Here is a 23,169-nt window from a genome sequence, read left to right on the forward strand (position 1 = left end):
TAAATCCCGACTTCTCCAGGCTGTGCAACAATCACCACTGACCCCTCTGGAAAGCAGTCCTGAGTCACTTATAAGCAACTACCATTTATTAACACAAGCTGGAAATTATACCTATACTGTGGGGCAACACATACATAATAAATCACAAGCTGTAACCACCAAAATGCTTCACCAGAAGAACCAGCTTTACATTTGCTGCTAGAAAAAGGCAAATAAGCTAGTGCTTTCTGCACGTTACCATGCCAATGTCCTTCCAGCGTTATGTTTTTGTTTTCTAACAGATCTGAGTCTCAGTCAATATGCACTACTCGGGCTTTATTTCAAATTACACCCTTTCTGAGAAGTACTGTTTGTAAAGCAAGTAATTTTAAAAATATACCCCCAAATGACTTTCCCACAAAATATTTACTGCATATTGCAATTCATGCTATAAAACCCTCTGAAAACAGGCAGTCTGCTTACCATAAAACGTCAGCTGTCCTCGTGCCACGTTTTTCCCTCTCACATTTTCAGCTACACACTCATAGAGTCCAGCATCTTCCTGCTGAAAATTTGGGATTTCAAGAACTCCATTCGATCTGTGTCTCCTGGCTTTTCTGGGTATTTGTTTCCCATCTGCTCTCCTCCAGCTAATAGTAGGAACTGGGCTAAATGAGAAGAATATGGCAAAATAAGACTCATAGTAAAAGCTGTGTCCTTTTACTGATTATTCAGTCATGCTTAGAAAAGTAGAAAACAGCTTCCAGTGACAAGCAGACTTGGATCCACTGAATCCATCCTGCAAACAACAAACTCGGTCTCTTGACAAACTGTGGTTTCATTTGGAAATCTGGACTGTAATCTTGGTCCAGCAGCAAAACCAATTTCAACTACTGTTTAAGAGAAAGAGGACCCTGTTGACAACAGTCAGCCCTTCGCGATGCCCAAGAAACAGGTACCAAGGGAGACCAGGAGGTGGTACCCTCCTCTGAAACGCTGTCAGAAATGCTCCACYGCTTTTCTCGATCCTCTCACCTGATAACCAAACAACAGCTTGCAACTTTGTGCTTCTCATGTTTTCCTTTGGAAGTGAGAGAAGGCTAATTTGTTTCTCCATATCCTTGAGCTTGGGCTTATCTGAAGTGAAATACAACAGGAATCAATTTGGGTCACGGCTCAGGGTCTTATCCTGATACTCACTTGTCTGATCAACTTAATTCTGTTTCATGGTCGAGGATGATGAAAATATGGTCACTCTAAAGCCTCTGCCAAGGTCCAGGGCAATTTTATTGTGGGTGGTGTGTGTGTACATATATATAAATTAAATTTAAATATATATTTATACCAGTGGTGCCTCACTCACACAGTCTATCTTAAAAGCGGGAGAAGCTATATTATAAACATGCTGCTTCCACAAAGCTGAAGTTTGGTAGCTGCTGTGATAAGAAGTCCATTTTCCTGCCARTCCTGTAGGTTCATCTTAACAGTGTTGCAAATATTTACTCCAGTAACAAGAGACATGTTTTAAGTGTTGCCTCGGAACAGAAGACACACAGACACATCTTTCCAAAGTAAGTTGCATCTCTTCTCCTCCTTGGGAGATTAAATTTTTGGTGAGCAAAGTCCCAACTCCCCAAGTCCTTTCCCTGTAACAAATGCTAGAAAAAAATAGCACCTGCTGAGTAACATGAATAGTTAGTGAATCCAGTGAACTCTACAATATAGCACTGTAAAACTGAGCGAGCTGAAGTAATAATAATGGATCAGAACTTACTTTCCCAAGGCAAAGCACTCCAGTTTCACTGTTGTTCCTTTTGCAGAGGGAACCGTTTCTGGGAACTGTACTTCTATTTTTGGCTCATACTCTCCCATCACCCCTGTGAACATAAAATAGATGCTAAAGCTTGGCTGAATTTTTGCAATAAATTCGCAAGTGTTTCTGCACTAATGCAGAGCTGTTCTATACATCATTACTTGCCCAATTAATCCATTCATTTTAAACACAGCCTGTCTCTAACAGCCGTGTACTGTGAGCTCTTTTCCCATTTATTGCCAGAGGAAAATTTGAACCACCACTCCGTACCATCTGCCAAATATTAAAATTTCTTCATGGCTCTGTTACTTTTTGCTTTTGAATATTCAGGATTTTTGCAGGTAACTTGTAAAATAAGGAAAGCAATAATAAGGTAAGTTCACCACCTTTTAAAAAATGAAATGCGGAACAAATAGCCATTAGAAAAAGTTTTAAAAGCACTGGAGCTAATCAAAGTTTCTATTAACTTCAAGGATTTAGATGCTCAGAGATCACATACTCTTTAGCTAATTTCTTTATCTTTTACTGCCCTAGTAAATCATGTTTTGTGGCAGTCTCTTTATGAAATTGTATTTAAAAATTTGTGCACATAAAAAGGCCATTATACTCATGATAAATTGCTACATTTCTAGTCACTGTACTGTCTTAAAACCGGTACATATAATTTCACCAATAGTGATTATCAGGTAATTGATGATTGCAGTTTAAATCTTAACTACACAGTGCTTCCTGGATGCTTGCCAAGCGGAGGGAACGCGGCAGGCTTCCAGGCTGCTGCCAGGGGATGCAGYGCTGCTGGTTTGGAAGTGGGAGCAGTGCTGGATCAAACCAGATGAATGCTATCAGGATGCACAAATACACAAATCAGACAGCATGCGTTCAGAGAGATATTCAGGCCCTACCAGAAAATGAGGTGCGTTTATGGTAGCCTATGACTGCAATGGTGCTTTGTGTCTCTCACTGCTTTCCCAAAAGTGCTGCATGATTTGCAAGTTTAGAGGTAGCATGAAAAGCCTTCTTCCTTTACTTTTACACAGTAAGAGACTTTTACAGCTAAAAATGCTCAGTATGAGGCTTACATCAGACCTATCTTTACCTATATTACCTGTTCTGGTGCAATAAGCAGCTACGTCATCGGTCTTCAASACATTTCTTTCAAATAAGCATTGCTGCTATACTCTATGAAGAGCAGTTGCTGCACGAAATCACTCATCCAAATGAAACACATTCATTAAGGATATGAATCTCTCCATACGCACATGTCCTGGCAAGCATGCATCCCAGGAACCTCATCAGTCAGTATCCTAGCACTTCAGTATTATGCAGAATATAATTATAGGGCCTAACACTCGTTAGCTCTTTGCACGTTAACGTTGCAATCCGCAAGGGCTGCTAGTGCCAGCTGCCATCAAGCTAATAGAAAATCCTCTCTGTTCACCTGATTGTGACTTGCCAAATCTTAGCACTTTTGACTAAATTTCTCCAGACTTCATGCTGACTGTTTACTGGGAGAGCTTCAACCAAAACAAGAAATATCTCTAGCTATTTTCAAGAATAAGGCTGTGCGTGAAAGTTTGGGAACAGCAGCGTTGTTTTGCTGATATTCAAATTTACTGCGACCTTTTCCCAAAGGAGTATTCCCATGGTCTGCAACGAGGACCACAAACTGGAGAGCGGAAGAGCTTCTGAGCATAGGAGGGGCTTCCCATAAAAGTCCGACCAGATTTAGCCAATTTACTCACTTTGGAAGATGCTACCTTTCAAACGCTCAGTGGAGACTTACTTAGAGAAACTACACTGGAAGCGGCACATCCAGGCCGACTGTAGAGGCTACAACTGAGCAAGCAAAGCAAGCAAGACAAAAAACAGGTGACAACTGAGCACAGCGTCATTGCCCCTCGCAGCACCAAGGGCAGACTCAGTGGGTCACCAAGCTCACCACCCTTGGCAGGGAGAYGACGTCCCCAGACCTCCTGCCTCACCACCGCCTAGCAGAGGCTAGATGGACAAYGTAGTGTAAAATGCTCCCTAAAAAGCTAAAACAATGAGAACGAGGAGGGAAGAAGTCACAATTCTTGCTCGCTTTCCACTCCTAAAGCAATAACTCAGTCCCCCCATGAAAAGTAGGCTGTAAAGTATCATTTGATGCTAATGGGCTGTTTAGGAAATTTAGGCAAAATGTATTATTAATACTTCATGTACCCAACAGATTAGGAGACATGAACAAGGAATGGGAGGGAGGAAAAACTGCTTTTTTGCCTTCTCTTTCTTCATTCATTTCCCATTTTTTGCCTGGGGCTGGTACTGGAAAATTCTCATCCCAGTGGTGACAAATCCCCAAACCAAACGAAGGCTTGCTGATGCTCCAGGAAATTGGATATGGTCACTGCCTTGTCCATGGCCCTGCAGCTCTGGAAACCTTCCTTCTCTCACAGCTAGGAAATCCAACAGCTGTCCTACTAGCATTATTACAACCTCCAACCACTTATAAATCAGGAACTGTACCCAGAAAAATCACAGGGCTCCAAGAGCAATTATAACCTACCTATATGTATATAYGGGGTATGCTGCAAGCCCTGTCTTCTTCACGTCATAGGAAAGCCACAAGTGCAGCTGAGGCACCTCTATACAGAATCCAAGACCATTTGCTCACAGACAGTCCTTATTTCTCCTGCTGTTCCTAGGCGATTTAGCATGTGACTTACTAGCGCAGGTGGAAAGAATGAGGGAGAGAACAGAAAACTAAAATAGGGTCTGCAGCTTGCAGAACATTTCCAGTGTCATCACAGAATCACAGAGCGGTTGAGGTTGGAAGGGACCTCTGGAGATCATCTAGTCCAACCCCCCTGCTCAAGCAGGGTCACCTAGAGCACATTGCACAGGATTGCATCCAGGCGCGTTTTGAATATCTCCAGAGAAGGAGACTCCACAACCTCTCTGGGCAACCTGTGCCAGTGCTCAGTCGTCCTCACAGTGAAGAAGTTTTTTCTCATGCTCAGATGAAACGGTGTTTCAGTTTGTGTCCGTTGCCTCTTGTCCTGTCACTGGGCACCACTGAAAAGAGTCTGGTCTCATCCTCTCGACTCCCTCCCTTCAGATACTTGTACACGTTGATAAGATCTCCTCTCAGCCTTCTCTTCTCCAGGCTGAACAGGCCCAGATCTCTCAGTCTTTCCTCATAAGAGAGATGCTCCAGTCCCYTAATCATCTTTGYAGCCCTTCRCTGGACTTGCTSCAGTAGTGCCACATCCCTCTTGTACTGGGGAGCCCAGAACTGGAYGCAGTACTCCAGATGTGGCCTCACCAGGGCTGARTAGAGKGGGAGAATCACCTCCCTCGACCTGCTGGCAACACTCTTCCTGATGCACCCCAGSATACCATTGGCCTTCTTGGCCACAAGGGCACATYGCTGCCTCATGCTTAACTKGGTGTCCACCAGCACTCCCAGGTCCTTCTCRGCASAGCWGCTTTCCAGCAGGTCAACCCCCARCCTGTACTGGTGCATGGSGTTGTTCCTCCCCAGGTGCAGGACCCTGCACTTSCCTTTGTTGAAYTTCAKGAGGTTCCTCTCYGCCCACCTCTCCAGCCTGTCCARGTCTCTYTGAATGGCAGCACAGCCCTCTGGCGTATCGGCCACTCCTCCCAGTTTTGTATCGTCAGCAAACTTGCTGAGGGTGCACTCTGTSCCTTCATCCAGGTCAYTGATGAAGAAGTTGAACAAGACTGGACCCAGKACTGACCCCTGGGGGACACCGCTAGCTACAGGCCTCCAACTRGACTCTGYGCCACTGATCACAACTCTCTGAGCTCTGCCATTCAGCCAGTTCTCARTCCACCTCRCTGTCCWCTCATCTAACCCACACTTCCTGAGCTTGTCTATGAGGATGCTATGGGAGACAGTGTCRAAAGCCTTGCTGAAGTCWAGGTAGACAACATCCACTGCTCTCCCCTCATCTASCCAGCCAGTCATTCCATCAKAGAARGCTATCAGATTGGTTARGCATGATTTCCCCTTGGTGAAGCCATGCTGACTACTCCTGAKCACCTTCTTTTCCTCCACATGCKTGGAGATGRCYTCCAGGATGAGCTGCTCCATCACCTTTCCAGGGATGGAGGTGAGGCTGACTGGCCTGTAGTTCCCTGGGTCCTCCTTCTTGCCCTTTTTGAAGACTGCGGTGACACTGGCTTTCTTCCAGTCCTCTGGCACCTCTCCTGTTCTCCATGACCTTTCAAAGATAATGGAGAGTGGCCTAGCAATAGCATCCGCCAGTCTGTCCCTTTTTCCACATTCTGTATACTACATGACACATTAGATGCTCTACGTGTTTGCAGCTTAGAGGCTTTCATATTTGTTTCCCAGTTTCAAGGCTTAAAAATGTTTTGGATGAAAGTCCTAGGAATTGTGAAGCAAGCTAATTTGTCTGAGGAGATGATATGCCTTTCCTGACAACACCTGTGAAATGTTAAAGTTTAATTGGCCCATACAGCTGGTGCTGATGATATTTTTATTCCAAGTCTATTTTGGTTCTTTCCTACTATTACTGCTTTAATTTGATGTAAAAATCTAAAGCGCTTTCTAAAGAGAAGAAGTGAGCCACTGCAGAGCAGCTGCCTGGGAGCACAGGGCGCTCCRGGCCTGCCACGCTTCGCTCCTCGTGGGGGACCACAGCCCCCCAGGGCCCTTTCCGGAGGCAAGCTGCACAGACCACGGCCTGAGATCGCCCGCCCGGCTCCCACGGTGGCCCGTGGGGCCTGAGAGCAGCGATCCTAAGAGCAGGATCATTCTTTCCCTTTGGCGCCATATGTATTTACTGATTTATTGTACTTCCCAGCATGAAAATCCCATGCAGCTCAGAGAGCTGTTCTTCCGCAGCGGGAAGTACCAGCCTGCGCTGGCACTACTAGCTCCGGTCAGACCAGAACCGGCGACCCCAGMTGAAACCCAACCCCAGTCCCTTCGGAAATCCAGAAAAACATCACTCAAAGCACCTTTTTTTTCCTTTTACACTTCAACATTTCTGTGACGTGAAAGAGGTAGAGGACAAGGAAAGAGGCTTCTGTGGGAAAACCGTGCAAATGCAGAAAATTTACACTGCTGTAGTGCAACAGTGAGAATGAAGTACAGGAGAGCGTGTCTTGGCTTCTGACAGAGCGCTGATCTATTCTTTTAAGAGGCTGAAAGATGTTTTCCAAAGCTGAACAGACTATAATTCTAATCTCTTCCCAACACGATGTCTTTCACTGGGTGTAATTCCTGGAGCCCTGTGATGGAAGATGCATGYACATCTCAGGAGGACAAATCCCAAACGCAAATGTGCACTTTCAGGGATCACTGCACTCCGATGAGCATTGCGCTTAAACCTTCCCAGGCAAAGCAGCTAGCCGCATGCACTACAAACACACTTACCATCGCAAATCCAGCCTGCGGTAGAGATTAAAATATTTAAATGGGCCAGGTTAAATGCATTTGTGGGAGGGAATTTTTAAGACRGACAGAGGAAAAACATCTTTTTCCTAGCACACAATGTACTTTGCACACCATATTTATCATCATCAGATAACCTCTGTCTGCAGAAACAGAGAGTTTGGGCTAATATTGACCAAGCGAGCTGTCTCAGCATAGTCTGCTCCCATCACCGTTCCTATAACCCCCTATGAGATTTATGTGCCCAAGGAGAAAACGCTGTCTGGGGATAAGTAATGGGATAAGAGGCACCTTCTGTTTCCACAACACAGCAACAGGAAAGGAAACTTGATTTCTGTCAACAAGAGAATGTACTATCGGTTGCAAAAAGCCACTACAAATAACATCAGGAGATCTATAATTCTGGAGCCTCGCAACTAAAAACAAGCCAACGAGAGGCATAAAAGGCACAGGTGGGGAATGCAATAAGTCTGAGGAATCAGATTTCATTCTGTACACCTGTATCTTCTCCTTTCACAAATTATGGCACAAGAGGCTGGCATTTTGAAGCAAGCAGTGCTTTAAAAAAAACCCCACATATGAAAAGGGCATTTTTTCAGAATGATTACATGCAAGTAAACCTGYGAAAAAGATGGCAGATACTCAACATAAAAAATCAAAGTGATTTGTGACTGAATCTAGAAAAATTGCTGCCATAAGTTTAAAAAGAACTGCAAAAAAACCCCACCCTCACAGGATCCTCATGGAAGAGAATTCAGCATGCAACATGCAGTCCTGCAAACCTGGCAAATGCCATGCAGTCCTGGCAAACCTGGCCTTCGCTGGCTACACCGAAGGCACGGCCCCGCTGCGGCTCAGCCCGGCGCCGAGACGCCGCAGGCCTCCGCACCCCGAAAAGCCCCTGCGGGAAGAGCAGGGCCTCCGTCAGGCGCCGGAGCGGCGTTGCGCTCTCGGCCTGTGGAGCCCGTTGCTGCCCGGCYGGCGGAGGCACGGCTTGGCGAACTTAAATTCAGTGGGAGAGGCACGTTATGAATGTTTCCATTTAACTCTCTAACTGAAATTAAATGGAATGGGAACATTAATTGTTGATGAACTAGCCTCTCTGTCAGCTAATTTAAGGCTAAAGTGTTGTAAAGAAGATAACATGTCACGTAGATTAAGATATACTGGACATGTCAAATAYGCATACAGAAGACAACCACGACCCACCTGCCAGTGGAAACACTATGTGCCTTGCACACTTCTGTTGTGCACACTTCCAGAACTTCTCACAAGCATGAGAGTGTATTATATTCAGATTTTATAGGATTACTCTACGTGGGTGAAAAATTGAGACGCAGAATTTTTTTAAAATAAAGTTTGYGTGCAATATTAGTGCAATCCTAGTTTAAAATACATATGTAGCACGTGTTCAAGTCTTGAGTGTAGCCATCTTTGGCATAGCAGGTACTACAGCACCCTTCCTGCTTAACTCACAAACGCATTCCTGAGCTCCTCCGAGGTTCGATTAAAGTTTCATATCTGCAATAAACAGCCGAGCGCACTTCAAAGGAGCCGGGGAGCGTCCCTGCGAATCACCTCCGGAGGGCAACCGGGGGCTGCAAAGCAAGCTGAGCGCGGGCTGAGGAAGGCAGTGCCAGCAGGGAGCCCTTGCAATGCACCATGCCAGCGTGGCAAGCGGCAATCATCCTAACGCCACCCTCCGCTTTGGAAACGCAGGCGTGCGTCCAGCTCGGTTTTGATAAACAGAAGCACTTCCAGCTAGGTAAGGTTTGTATGAAAGTACTGTCAATTTAATATTTAAAAATATTTCCTCTTCAACACTGAAAATGTTAATACAGGATGAATTTAAATGTTCCTCTTTTTTTCCTTACACTAGACAACTTATTTTGGGCTCGCAGGGCCAAATTTACTTTCATTTAAACTACTGACACTGGGTTTATTGCAATGCAGTCTCCTGTGTATAAATGAGAACAGAGTCGGCGCGTGGAAAAGGGGCCGTCTTCACTCCTTGGCCCAATGTGGACACTTCCTCATTACTTATAATCTTCCACGTTCACCCTCGGTGGCAACAGCGTTAAGGCGAAGGGGACCGCGATGTGTGGGAGGCTGGCAGCAAGGAACCACACGCTACAAGGGAGGAACTTGTGTAAAATACCTCTAGGTGACAATGGACTGTCTTCTAGAAGATACTCTAATAATGCATTTCTATTTCTAGAACAAATGTCCTAAATGTTATCCTTTAAACAGACACTGCAAATTAACATGCAAATTTATTTTTCTTATCTGCTCAAAAATGACTATGATACAAATCAATTCTCTGTATAAATTTAGAAATCCTCTTTTGGTTTCTTTCCACTTTTTTGTATTATTCCACAGACTACTAAAAATAGCATTAATTCTGCTGGGAAATACAGCCTGTGATAATAGTTACCGAAACAACAAAGTGCTTTTGTTCACTTTTGGGTTGCATAAAATAAGTAAAACTACAGTATATCCAAACTCTAAAATCTATTTTATTTCCTGTCTTTGGTCAAGTGTCCCCAGGTTTTTCTTCTATAATTATTGCCTGTTATTGCATTGTTATTGCCAGTGGCACTGCAACTTTCACTCCGGCATCAATAAAAACACCAGCGTCTACGACTTTGAGCCACAGCTGAATTAGAGGTCTCTGGTTCTCACTGAATCTTTGTGAACTCTGAACAGAAATATTTCAGTCCGTTGCTTAATTCTTGTGCGACAGCCGGTTAAAGACCAAGCGAACTCTCCCAGGGCAGCCCGCGATCCCGAGCCGCTGAACCTACCGTCGTTCCTGAGGACGAGGGGCGTCGGGGGCCCCAGCGCCCGGCTGTTGGTCACCGCGTTCGTCACCACGCACGTGTAGTTGCCCGCGTCCGAAGCCTCCACCTTGGCGATGTACAAGTTCCCGGTCTCCTGCGAAACGAAGCGACGATTGTCCTGATGCACGAACGACGGGTACTCGTTGAAGATCCACGCGTAAATCAGCTCTGCAAGCACAGGGTGTCAGAGGCGTTAGAGCCAGCGCGCACGGCGGCGGGCGACGCTGCGCGGGCCCCAGCCCAAGCCAGGCTGCAGCTCTGAAAATGATTTTTCTGTTTCCTCTGGTTAGGCAAACCAGGTATGTCACAGCCCACAGAATGCTAGAAAGGCCTATATTTCACGAGTTCCCATCATTATGGCTATGAACATAAATTTCCAAACGCGACACTTCCGAGCCTGCACGTGGATCCAACACATCTATTGCTCCTTAAAGTTCTTCCAATCCAGAAAATTAATTTTCTAAGAACCTCACCTTTCTGCCATGAACATTTCAATCTTTCTGACTTTTTCTATTCCTTTTTTTTTCCCTTTGAAGATAGTTTGGAGGAGGATCTGCCAAGCCATGTTATCACACACTGTGCATTTTATTCCCTTGGAATTTCTGAAACAGCAAAAAACTGAACACTAAATTAAGTAGCTGTAATCTTCTATGTGACTAATTGGACAATATTCTGTGTTTTATAACACATCTTTGGAAGTTATTTGAGCAATAAAAAATGACAGAGAGACACATGCCGCAAGTGGTTGCAGAGTTTATAAGTGAGGTTAATGTAATATAACCCTATTACATTTGCCTAAGACTAATGCCCAAACACACTGGAAACACTCGAAGAACTACAGTGAGTAAAGATTGCTGTAGTTTTCTAAGGGAACACTAATTATCCTAAAAAGCATATTCATAGTTAAATACTCTAATGAGTCATAACTGTAATTGACCTCAACTACCATTAGGTACTTTTGAAAATATATTCTGCCCTCGTGTCCCACTGTTTACACATATAAGAGGCTGAATGCAGATTGTTGGCTTTTATTTATTTATTTTTAACAACAGGATTATAAAATGCCTGCTTAGACTTTTAGGAAGATATGATAATTATGTTTATGTGGGAATATCTAATCATCATATTTACACATGTGCATCTAATTATAAGTAACCTCATGCTGATGTCGAGAGGATATTCAGCGCAAACAAGGTAGCACTTCTCAGCTGGCTTATTATTTTGCGCAAGTAGTTTTGTTTTTTTTAAATTTACTCTTGGTGAACAATTAACTTGCTCCTCCAGAAGCATCCAGCAATAGGCAAATAACCATTACTGCTCTGGAATGCATTTACATGCGAGTGCATCTTCACGCAGCAAGCTTCTACTAAAATCCTCCAAACTCTGTAATTCTACTACATTTTGCATTGACTGTGGACTGGTGAATTAACCACACCTTCCTCACAAACACAGCACCAGAAGGGATTTTCTGGATCGTCAGCCCCTGTCCTACCCTATCCTTCCTCGCCTGAGGCACTAGCTTGCATAGTGCCATTAACAAATATATTTCAGAAGCAGCAAGCTCTTTGGCTCCTACTTTTCTACTGGAAGTTAGTATTACTTTAACAGTTAAGAACCCTCTAGTTTCCAGGTTAAATATTTTCATTACTAGTTTATACCCATGTGTTTCTGAGCTGATGACGCCTTTAGCTTAAAGGGTTCTTGCCTCTTGGCTGGTGAGAGCAATCAAGAGCTCTGTGCAAACTCTGCTTTGTCAGCTCTTCTGTCCTTATTTTTAAGACGGGCTTTCCAGTCCTGTCATCATTGTACATCACATTCAAAAAGTTTTGAAAATTTGTGTCATTCGAGTTGAGGACTAGGTTAGAAACCTTGGGTAAGCACGTCACAAGAGAGCAGAAGGCAAACGCGAAGTCGTGCGACACTAAGGAAGTCCGATCAGAGAGAGCACGAAAAGGTTACGATCTTGGATTCTTTCCCACAGAAGAACCCAAGCCAGGCAGAACTAAAGGGGCCCCATTTTTAGAGGGCAAAACCTCAAAACCTCCTCCAGAGCCATCTTCAGATTATACTAATTTTAGCTACACAAAGCTGAGGAACCTCAGATCAAAATCTTGGACATAATAAAGAACTGATGTCAAACAACTCTGCTTTCCTTTCATTGTAACAAAATAACTGTCCACAAAGATACAACTGCTGGAATTACACAGCCTTAGATATTAAGAACAGTCCATTATTGCTATATATTTAAAACAACTGGATAATTCTCTATCATGAGACTTATGAAATGCAAAGTATGAGAAATAAAGCAGACTGGAACATCTAGAAGTGCATTTGCTTGTGTAGCAACATGTAAATAAATACTGTATCATGCTCACTTTGATTTCCTTAGAGATCTTAGTGCAATATTTATGGTTTTTCAAACTTGACGGATTTCTTTTGATAAGGTTTCACATACTAATTGCTCTGTAAGTGACAGACAGTTCACATCCCATAGGCAATTTGTAACAACTGTGTAAACAGACACTTAAAATACAGTTGGAGACAGCTTTTGGTGACTCGGAGTGATTGAAATGTTTACAGAAGTCATAGACAAGGAGTCTTCCAGCACAAAGAATGAATAGTAACAAAACAATTTATGATTCTCTAATTATGCATTAAACTATATAACCTTGAGGGCTGTATTACAAACTTCTTTCTAATTTGGGTCCCTTTTCATGTAATTTTACTTAATTTACAATGCTTTTAATTTCCCCTTTAAAGCACATTCAAATAGGTGTCTCAAACACAGAATATTGTCTGCACACTTCTGAGCCATGTTTGCAATTTGCAAAAATGAGCAAAAACTCCACCAGCTGCAATCCCACTGACAACAGCAAAGAATCTGGCTTGTCACCCACCGCAAAGCTGTACCTTACACCTCTACACTCCACTTCATTGCTCTGGTGGTCTGATTTTCATGATAGCTCAAAATGAGATGAAGGCTCTTGGGTGGCAAATCTTCACTTCTGTAATGAGTATCAGCAAGGACAGGAGGACAAAGAAGTAGCTTGTAAATATTTGGTGGTAGAGGATTCACATGTAGTCTCCGCACCCTATGTTATGGAACCACTCAAACCACCACCAGATGGAAAACATTAAATCCCAAATGACTACATGAAGAGCCTTCTTCATCTCTCCAAACCCTTGCTGATGGGTTACTCACACATGGATACTTGCAACACCCATACTCTCAGCACAGTCATGGCACATTCTTTGCCAGAAGAAGGAAAACAGAATTCTTTTTGCCAAAAGAATGCAAGTTTCTGTACACAAGATACTAGGAATTGTTCTAAGTGTCTAGAGCAATGAAGCCAAGATGACAAAGACAGGAAACAGCATGTTAAACCCTGACCCATCATTTGCATACTGCAAGGGAGCCTATGGAAAAGTCTAGCTTGCATAGAGAGCAGGGAAGGTAAAGGCGGGGAGCATGTTGTGCTGGTAACGGAAGCTTGATTTGGCTTTGGTTGAGAAGAAGGGCATGGACATACAGAGCTGTAATCACACCAACGCCACGGGAGCTCTAGTAGATAAAAATACGTTGCAGCGGTTAGTGCTAACCTCTTCTCCAAGCTCCCTCCCCTGCCCCCCAGCAGAGGCCTTCTAGGAGAAGTTCAATCAAACGGAGATAGCATGGTGCATTTCCCATTAATATTTCTGCCTCCGGATTCGCGATCTGCAGGAGAGCGTGACAGACGGTAGCAGACCCAGCGACCCCTGCGCATCCATCTCGGGACCCTCCRACAGCAGAGCCCCGCTCACAGCCCGCCGTCCACTTGGGTTGCTCTTCGTGAAGTTGTAGATCTCACCGAGATCTGCATGGCAGCAGCACACAAAAACAGAAGCCCTTTTCTTCACTGCTTTTACCCCCTTCAGAAACTCTGCCACCCTCCTTGCTGCCCCGGCCATCGCAGTGACCTCCGTGAAACCCGGGATACCTCTGTGGCTCAGGAGCAAGTATACTAAGCACAAACACACATGAAGAATACGTTTACAATTATCATGAAGTTAAAATCAGAACCCAAGGCCTCTGCTGCTAATGCATGGCTAAATAAATGTCATGGTTGACCAAAATTTAGACCAGGACGGTTGCCATCAATGCTAGCAATTAAAAAAAAGGTCAATTATTTAAGCCACTTGAATATAGATTTTGGAGTTTAAGGTATGCATTTAAAATTTTCTTATCATAGTCCAGACATACTACTTTCTTCCCAAGATGGAATTTTCTCGGTCGCTTTGCCATGGCAGTGACGGACGAACCTCAGCATGCTGCCRCGGGACGCAGGGTTTGGAGAGGCGCTGGGGGCCGGTGCAGGCCCCGAGGGCCGAGCGGCAGCACGCGCGTGCCAGACATGAACGGCTCCGTTCGACACGGCGACGCAAAACGAGAGACCCGAGGAGCACGACTTTCACCACTCTGCCTTCCTGCATGGCTTTTGTCTGTATTTTTGCTTGGCAGAGTGCCCAGCCCTCCTGGGTTTGGATTTCCACACTCAGATTCCTTCATTTTTCTGAAGTATTTGATGATAAACTCTATTAAAGTAGTGAAGTCCCCCAAGTTCGATTCCCAGAATACTTTCTGCTCAAGACAAGAAACATAGCTAAAACACTGTAAATTTCGAACCTTAAATGAAATCGAGTTGTGTAAAAATGTTACTGAAAATTGAACAGAAATTCTCCTATGAGTAATTATTATAATTAGACCATATGATTTGCCAAAATAATATTCTCTGGTCTTTTTTTTGTCACATGCATGCTATTTTGTCTTCACCTTGTCTTTGCCTTAAAGAACAAGAAACTCTTTTCTTGATTCTTTTTTTAAAACTCTTTTCCATAAAGACAGGGCTGCCAGTTAAAAACGTCTCTGTAGCTATTATGGGAAAAGCTATTAAAACATCATGATTATGGTTACCGTAAAACTGAATGGAACAGTGAAATTTTGAAATTAATATTAGCAAAAAAATGGGGATCATTTATCMTTCTTAATAAGAACAGTGTGGTACAATACACTATATTAGTTTTTACAGGCTTTACTGAAAGTTACAGAGATTAATCCAATCATTAATGATTCCTATAATTCATGTATTATTACCTACTATGTCATTCTCAACAAGCTGAGCAGGCGAGAACTGTTATTCAGTGCGAAACAAAAGAACTGCAGCATTTCCTGTAAATGTTGATGTGTAAGAAATATGCTTCATTATGCGCGGCAAGAAACAGATAGGAAATTAAAATTATAAAAAACCACCCCCTCCCTTCAATCCAAAGCAATACTGATGATAATTGTAGTAGTACAGCATTTTGGAACAGCAGTACATATTTCTGAGGCATTTTGAAATGAAAGATGGATTTCATCCTAATATGTTATAAAAAATGACATTTTAAATTCAGATATGGTGAATACTGCTCTGGGAGTGAGGTTTGCACTTTTCTCAATCATGTACTTTCACAAAATTATTACTGTTATTTTATTTTGCAAACGTGATTTTATTTTACATAGGGGAATTGCTCAAGTTTTACTATCTATTTAATTCCATCCCTCTGCTTTCGCCTGTCATAGATGAGCTGCTTTCAGGTACAAGAGACAGCAACAGCAAAGCCATGAAAAAGTTTTCTTCGAGAAAAGCTATTCGCTTCAGCCCTCAGCTACTGCAGCACAACTGAGGTTAACATTGGTGGTAGCAAGGAAATGAATCCAGCATTACGCTCTTATATGATTTAGCATAAATACACATTTCTTGGCCCTCTAAGCGTTACTGCGCGTTGCATTTTGGGTTTCCATCAGAAAGGCCCATGTGCGCGGGAGCCACCCCTTCGGCACTCGCTGAGCTCCAGGCTCAGACGTGCTCGATGGTCACCCCTGCTACTCGTCTTATGCATTCAGACACTACAGTAATTATTTGCTGTATGAAGCCCTAAACATACCCCGTATCTCCCCCTGCCCATCAGTTCATAAAAGCCATTCAAACCTTAAAGCCATATCGAAGCCTAGTTAAGACCTGTTTTCATTTACAGATTTCCACGCAGCACTGTCTCCGCCGGCTCCACTGCTGCGCAGCCCCGTGTGCAGGGCGCACGTGCTGTGGACAGGGCCGGCCACGGGGCCGTGCACGCCGTGGGGCCGTGCACGCTGTGGGGCCGTGCACGCTGTGGGGCCGTGCACGCCGTGGGGCCGGGCTCCTCACGTCGCATCAGCTGCAAACGCAGCAACCTCCGCTGCCGGGTTTGGCAGAAGGAGACCGCGTTTTGCCTCTCTTCATCACACTCTGAAATCTCTTTAATCTCTGAAAAGTAGGCTAAGTCTCAAAGCTGCTGAAATAGTTTGACTGCATGAGTATGCAATCAAACGGAGTGGGCAAAGTCAATTAATGTATTTATCTCTTTGGAAAATTACCTAGACCGGAGCCACTGGCTGCCACGGCAAAGCCTCAAGGAGGGCTCGAGAAAGGCGAGTACCTGCCTGGGCCAGCCGCTGCCCCGGGCAGCCGCCGCCGCCGCGGGGCTTTGCCCCCACGCSGACGCCGAGGGCGGCTGGCAAGGCACCGCCGCGGCGAGGAGACAAACTCCTCAGCCAGCACAAGAAAGCTGCCCTGGATGGAGGGAGGAAAGGAACGGCCCCTGCCTTCGAACGCGGTCCCAACGCAGCCAGCCCGCAGAGCTTCAAGGCTAACTGTGCACGCGGGTTGTACAGCCACACGTTTGCTCCAACAGTTATGTTTCAATTCACAGTAAAACTGCAAATAAAGACAAAATCAAAATGAAAAAGTTTGGCTATAACAGGTTATTTCACATTTGCATTTTTCACTGTCTGCAACAAGGCCTGGGTGCAAGATTCATCTACAAAAGAATACAAATGCAGTACAAACCAAGCCATACTTAGTTAAAGCTAGGTTAGTGACCCATACGGTACGTATCTGTGATGGCATTTTGTGATCGGCTTGAGTGGATAAAGGCTCTGTTGATAGTAATGTTGTATAAACTCCAGAAAGACTGGGTTTTGGTGAACAGTTTGGGGGCTTTTTTTTTTTTTTTTTTTTAAACTGATTGCTTGCATTTCTTGGTGTTCAAACTTCTCAAGAGGTACTAACAGATTATTTTGATAGTTACAGCAAATTTAGGAAATGATAAAGTGTAACCAATTATCTGATGAGTGTCCTGTGAGTTCATTCCGTATTCTCATCTTGCTTACTAAATTTTGCTGACTGCTCATAGGGGACACTCATAATTTCACAATTTCACTGGGTTTTGATTGCTTAATCAACATCCTTAGTCCCATGAATAACATAGTAAGAGCTGAGAAGGAGGCTTAGTGCATGACAACATAGTGTCTGAGTGCAGTGAGAAAGGGAAAACAAAGGATTAGCATGGAAATATGAATCTCTAGCATTACATACAATATTTTTTGCCCTACCTGTAACCTTTAAGTTCCTTTCCACCTATACCAATTGTTTGTCTACAACTCAGYAGTGCGATCTTTGGAGTTTCCTTGAAAATTCTGCATTCTTTTCCAGTTTTATTCTAATAGTAGAGCTGCATGAATTATGCAGTGTACACATTATTTTTGAGCCTAGCCTATTTCATTGCCCCAGCAGTACTTTGAATCAATTTATTTTCTTTTCTCAAATGATTGCAAAAGAATGTAAAGGAATTAACCTGGATGCAAAAATTACTCAGTAATTCTTCCCTTCTTCCCTTTGACTCTTTGCTCTGCACTTTCCATCACACAAGGCTGGTCAGCTAAATAATATCACTGTTTCTGCACCTTGAATCCAAGCTTTAACAAAAAGAATAATGAATAAGATTAATCTAAAGTTAATAATGTGTTTTYGGAAGAACAATCATGTATGCAAAAGCTGATAGCACAGCTACTCAGTAGTCAACCAGCCAACCACCGGCAAACAAAGAAACAGGCTATCCTTGTCAGGTAGTATGTGAAGTAAAAAAAGTGTGTCCTTTACTAGTATTAGTGAACCAATTTGCATAATTTCCCTATTACATGTAGAAGGGTATGAAATAGCCACTATTCAATATGGTCAGTGGTGATATGGTGACTGACAAAAAAAGCGTATCTTATATATTGGAGCATTTGCCAACATTATTTAAGGAACAGTTGTTACTTTCCTCACTGCTACTTACTAAGACCTTTGCAGAACAAAGCGATCAGCTTTTACCAGGGAGTTTAGGAAGTATTTCTATGATAATGAGGGAAACGCTATGTTATTTAGGAGTTTTGCTTGAAATTATGTTAATTTGTAGCTGTTGCGGGAAATATCACTCCCACATGACATACTCCTTGGAACCGATACAAGCAACCAGATCAGAATCCAAACAGGATTCACAAGGTTTTAAAGCAGTATGGTAAGTGGGTTAATATGATGGGAATCATAAAGATATGCAACCACTGAAGAAAACAACCAGACCTGCTGAGGTCATCGCCATCAATTATAACTATGACATCTTTGAGGTTTTTTGAACCTTTTCTTAAAAACTGCCAACAACAATGTTTTACAGCTTCTCTGTGGAGTCTAACAGGGCTTAACACACACCAAAAGCGAGGAGCACCACACTGCAGGCTGCATTCCTGTCATCTCCTAAAAACATACTAATGGTACCTGCAAGTGGTCCCTTTCCAGATCAGGAGGAATACTTGTCCTTGAAAACATAACCTGTCTGTGTGCTTGCTGGTGCTGGTTTGTGGCCACAGAACAGCTGTGTGGTACAGGTATACACATATGCATAAAAATGCACGTATACTCTTTCCAATGTTACCTGTTTTCCATACTCCTTTTATTAATGGACAATGCAAATGTACAAATTGATGGCATGTGCATTAATGAGCCAGAAACGTATAAGAATGGCGAAAATGAGCAGATCAGCCAAGGTTTGTGTCGGACTCATCCCTTGGGTCACCCTTACAGCGACAACACTAGGGGTTCGCAAGGGATGCAGCGCCGTGGTTGCTTCCTGACTCCTCAGCCCCCCGCTCACCAAATGCCCCACTACGGAGAGCTTGGCACGTGGGTAATTACAAAGGTGAGAGGTCTTCATTACATGAAATCCAATCAATAACCGCCTTTATCTGTTCCATCTCCATTTTTCTGTACCTCTAAAATAGTTAAATATTTGATGGCTGTACATAATTGACCTAGCTTATCTCTTACAAACAGAGCCCGTGCCCAGTCGATGACTAGCTATGCCAGCTGCTATAGCAACCGTAAATGTTAATGACGCCTGCACCGTGCCATTTGGGATGCTGACAAATCCGTACCTTCAAGCTCCCTCGGGGAGAAAAATCAACAGCAGCCTTTATCTCCGACTGAATGGAAAATATCATGAGATGGAGAGTCCCATGTCATTGTGTTTATTATACGTAGTTAAATACACAAAGCTATTTCTAAAACATCTGATGAGCAGCAGACTTACCCTCCTGCCCCCACACCAATCTAGCATATAAACTGACAGTCTTGGAAGAAATTGTATACGTTTTTTGTCTGACAAAGTTCATAAATTGACTTACAAAAATTTACAGCTTAGCCAAAAAACCAAAAACACAGATCACTCAAACTCAACCCATATTTGTCAACAGGGCTTACGATACTTCTGGTGAGCTAGCTTCAGCAGTTACTGAACTTGGTGCACCTTCCCCAGGCTTGCACTTCAGGCCACTCCATTTCATGCACCTYTAGTTTAAATGTGAATTTTTGGAGTTAGGCTCAATCCAGCACAATTGCTCCTGGATCAACAGATCTGCGGGGCGGGCAAGGCCAGCCCAACCCCAGGTGCAACTCTGAAGTGCACCAAGGGACAGCAACACACTGTAAACTCAAAAATGGATGGGTTGGCGGACCCACCGGCACACAGGAGGAGGGAGTCATGAATTTAAAACTTATGTCCAGCAAGGGAACTTTGTGGGAAAATATCAGGCCATGCTGAAAGGAACCACCACCGTCAACGGCGTAAAGGTGTAAACTGTAGCCCAGCACAGCTGTGGCTGTTGGTTTATGGTGAAATAAGGATTACAGGAAAATCTTATTCAGTATGCAATGCAGCGTGCCACGTAACTATGTCTAGCCAACTTCAAAAAAGCAACAGTGCACGAAGCACTCATAAGTGGATAAATAACTCTATATTTGCTATAACCTTTACCTCTACTAATCATGTAACACCGCACTTCTGGGAGCAAGGAGTCACACACTTGCTCTCCTGTGACACTGATTTAAGTCAAGATGATTTCACAGCTTTTCCCACTGAGCAATGTATACAGCTGTATGATGCTCTCTGCTTTTAAGCTGATTTCAATGAGGAAGTTCTGGTAAAAAAGAGTAATAGCTTGATACGGTCCAGGGAGTGGCATCAACATCCTTACAGGGAAACCACTCATCTTAGCCTGCCAGCCAGAGACAGAGCACCTCGGTGGCAGGTACTGCCCGTAGTGAACAGAGACGAGAGAGAAAAAAGATGGGCTGGAACAAAGGAGAAAGGGGACTAGCTGCTAATTACTTAGGGCCAAACAGCAAATGAAAATAAATATGCTTTAAGCTAGTCATGTGTATAAATGACACTTAAACTGATTTTTAATTCTGCCCTGTGTTTTTGCACTGCAAGATTTAATCATTACTTCTATTTTCCAAGCTTGTTACACATAAAATGCTACATATATCACCTTAAGGAATGACTCAGATTTAATCTGCCAGTTTGTTTTCCTTTTAAAGTCAAGAGAGAGTTAGCCTAAAAATCTTCTTTTATACGCTTGCATCAGTAAAGCTAAAGGTCCCTGGGCTTGTTTTAAAACATATTTCAATGTGACCTAGCTAATCCTTTAATACCAGCTTTCACTACCTTTGATCAGCCTCTTACTGTAGCTGTAAGAGATTAGATCAAACCTTTAAAAAAAGGAAGTTGGTTGTGGAGAATTTTCTTATTGCAGTGAATTAATATTATGAACAACCCCAAGGTTGAAATACCCAGCAAAACAGTAAGGGTAACATGTCCTTTAGGGGAGATCTCTGCACAGACAGGTATTTGCAGGTGCTATTTAATGCTGTGTGACCCTCCTGTAGTATATACTTGTAAAAAACTATTCTGCTTACATATTCAACAGATAAGCAATGTTTTGCTATGTACCAGCTGTAAACAACGTTACACTACTAGTCTGTAACAGCTCCTCCCTTTCTCTTTCCCTGATGATTAAAAAAACCCTCCAAACTTTCCCTAAGTTGAACTCTTCTACAATTCTGTTTTATTTCAAAGACAGAAATTTTTTTTCTTTCAAATAACAGATAGATTGTGGAATTATTTTCATACAACATTAAAGTTGCGTATTTAGACATACGTATCAGATAACAGAAAATGTCAAAGTTAAGGCTTTTATAGCAACCATATTTTATTTTCCAAGAACAAAATATTACCTCAACAGGAAAGAGTGATCAAGCAGTCAGGACTACTGCCTTCAGTGAWGTTGTGTATACACCCAGGGATCTGCAGAACCAAATCTGATTGCTAAAGTGGAGATATATTAATACTGTGCTTGTGCCAACAACTTACTTTCTATTATGATCATCTCAAGAGACTCGCAAGCAGATCAGGCTCCCTGGTCATTTTTGACAGCTCTGCTCCAAACAGTCAGTTACGCTTTGGATTGTTTGGAGGATAAGGATGGTTGCAATAGGGTTAGAAGATGGCTGGGAGCTAGACTCCGATCTCTGATTTGTTTTATATAGAGATCACGAGAYGCTACAACTTTTGATAACTGCCTATTGACTGATTCCTGTCGGACGACAGATCTCACTCATCGTTCGCCAACCCCTGGCTATTCCACCCCCTTTCAATACCATTTCAATCTTCATTTAGTATCAGCCGCAGTTTAACAAGGGAATAAACCACATGACTAGCTTGCAGATTATTTCTTTTTAAACGTGTCATGAGCTGTCACTGATAAATAAAATATCCATTAATGTCATGTTCCTTATTATTTCAATATTTCCAAGGTCTTTACTTGAAAGACGAGCTTCTTGTCTTGCAGCTCTCCTGGAAGCTTGTGAGATCCCCGCTGGGGCATGGGGGGGAGATGGTAGGCGTTTGGTGGGAAACCCACCGCCTTCAGCGGGCTACTCGGTTATTCGTGGGGCAAGTCACCGGGTAGTTAGCAGGTGCCGTGTCACGGCTCCCGATGTGAATGCCAGGCCCCGGGAAAGGTGCGCTGGCAGCCGTGAATCGTTAGTTCACGTGAAGAGCTGCAGCCTAGGAGTCATTAAAGGTAACAGCCCGTACGGTTCCTGTCTAAATTATACACGGCGGGGCTACGACACCAAGCCTGCCCAAACAAAACAGCCATAGGCATATAGACGAACGGGTACCACAGGAAGAAGGGAAAATTGTAAGTCAATTTGCTCTCTGATTTTGAAATACATCATCGATTTATAGGGCCGGATCCCTCACTTGGCATAAACTGACATAGCCCTGCTGACCCCACGGGTGATAAATGATATATGCCCGTGGAAAATGGGGATCTGTGTGCCTGTGCCAAATTCTGCTCTCACCCATGGCCTTATTTTGCAAGTCCTGCTCACAAAACTGACTCCCGCTGAAATGAGGCAGAGCACATGCACAAGCAAGGGACACAAGCTCAGCTGCTGCAGTTAGCATAAATCTAAAACGAACTCGGCATTTACAGCAAATGTTATTGCAAATATTTGTAATTTCACAAAATTCTGAATTAAAACAGTGTTGTACATCCTCTGCGTCCCCAGAACTGCTGTCTGTCCAAGCTGATGGACAGACACCAAAGCAATGGGAGAGGATAGCTACAAAAGAATATTCCCCCCTCCCACATGAGGAAAGATTATATCTTTCTCCTTTATCCCTAAATATGTTGATAAACTCATACACACTGAATCAGCAGTTTTAAAGAAAGTATTATGTCAGATTAATTTTAATCTAATCCATTTCTATCTCCTGAGAAGCTTTTTACTTCTTGCTCTTAATAATTTAAACAGTGACTGTGGCATAATATAAAAAATAAATGATGGGAGATGCACTTTAAATGGAAGCTACAACTCTCAATCGCTTCGTAT

General features: G+C 43.3%; 1 protein-coding gene across 1 annotated transcript in view; it reads right to left on the bottom strand.

Moving 5' to 3' along the window:
* The window catches only part of CNTN4 (contactin 4), a 148,031-nt gene that overhangs the window by 81,747 nt on the left and 43,115 nt on the right, over positions 1-23,169 (bottom strand). The window contains exons 4-6 of the mRNA XM_026075016.1: positions 10,022-10,225; positions 1,754-1,856; positions 463-647 (exon numbers count right to left, since the gene is read on the bottom strand). Coding sequence (XP_025930801.1) covers positions 463-647; positions 1,754-1,856; positions 10,022-10,225 — 492 coding nt within the window. The remainder of the gene's footprint in view (positions 1-462; positions 648-1,753; positions 1,857-10,021; positions 10,226-23,169) is intronic.

The sequence above is a fragment of the Apteryx rowi genome, unplaced genomic scaffold, assembly GCF_003343035.1.
Source record: "Apteryx rowi isolate R43461 unplaced genomic scaffold, aptRow1 scaffold_4, whole genome shotgun sequence".
In the NCBI taxonomy this organism is placed as follows: domain Eukaryota; kingdom Metazoa; phylum Chordata; class Aves; order Apterygiformes; family Apterygidae; genus Apteryx; species Apteryx rowi.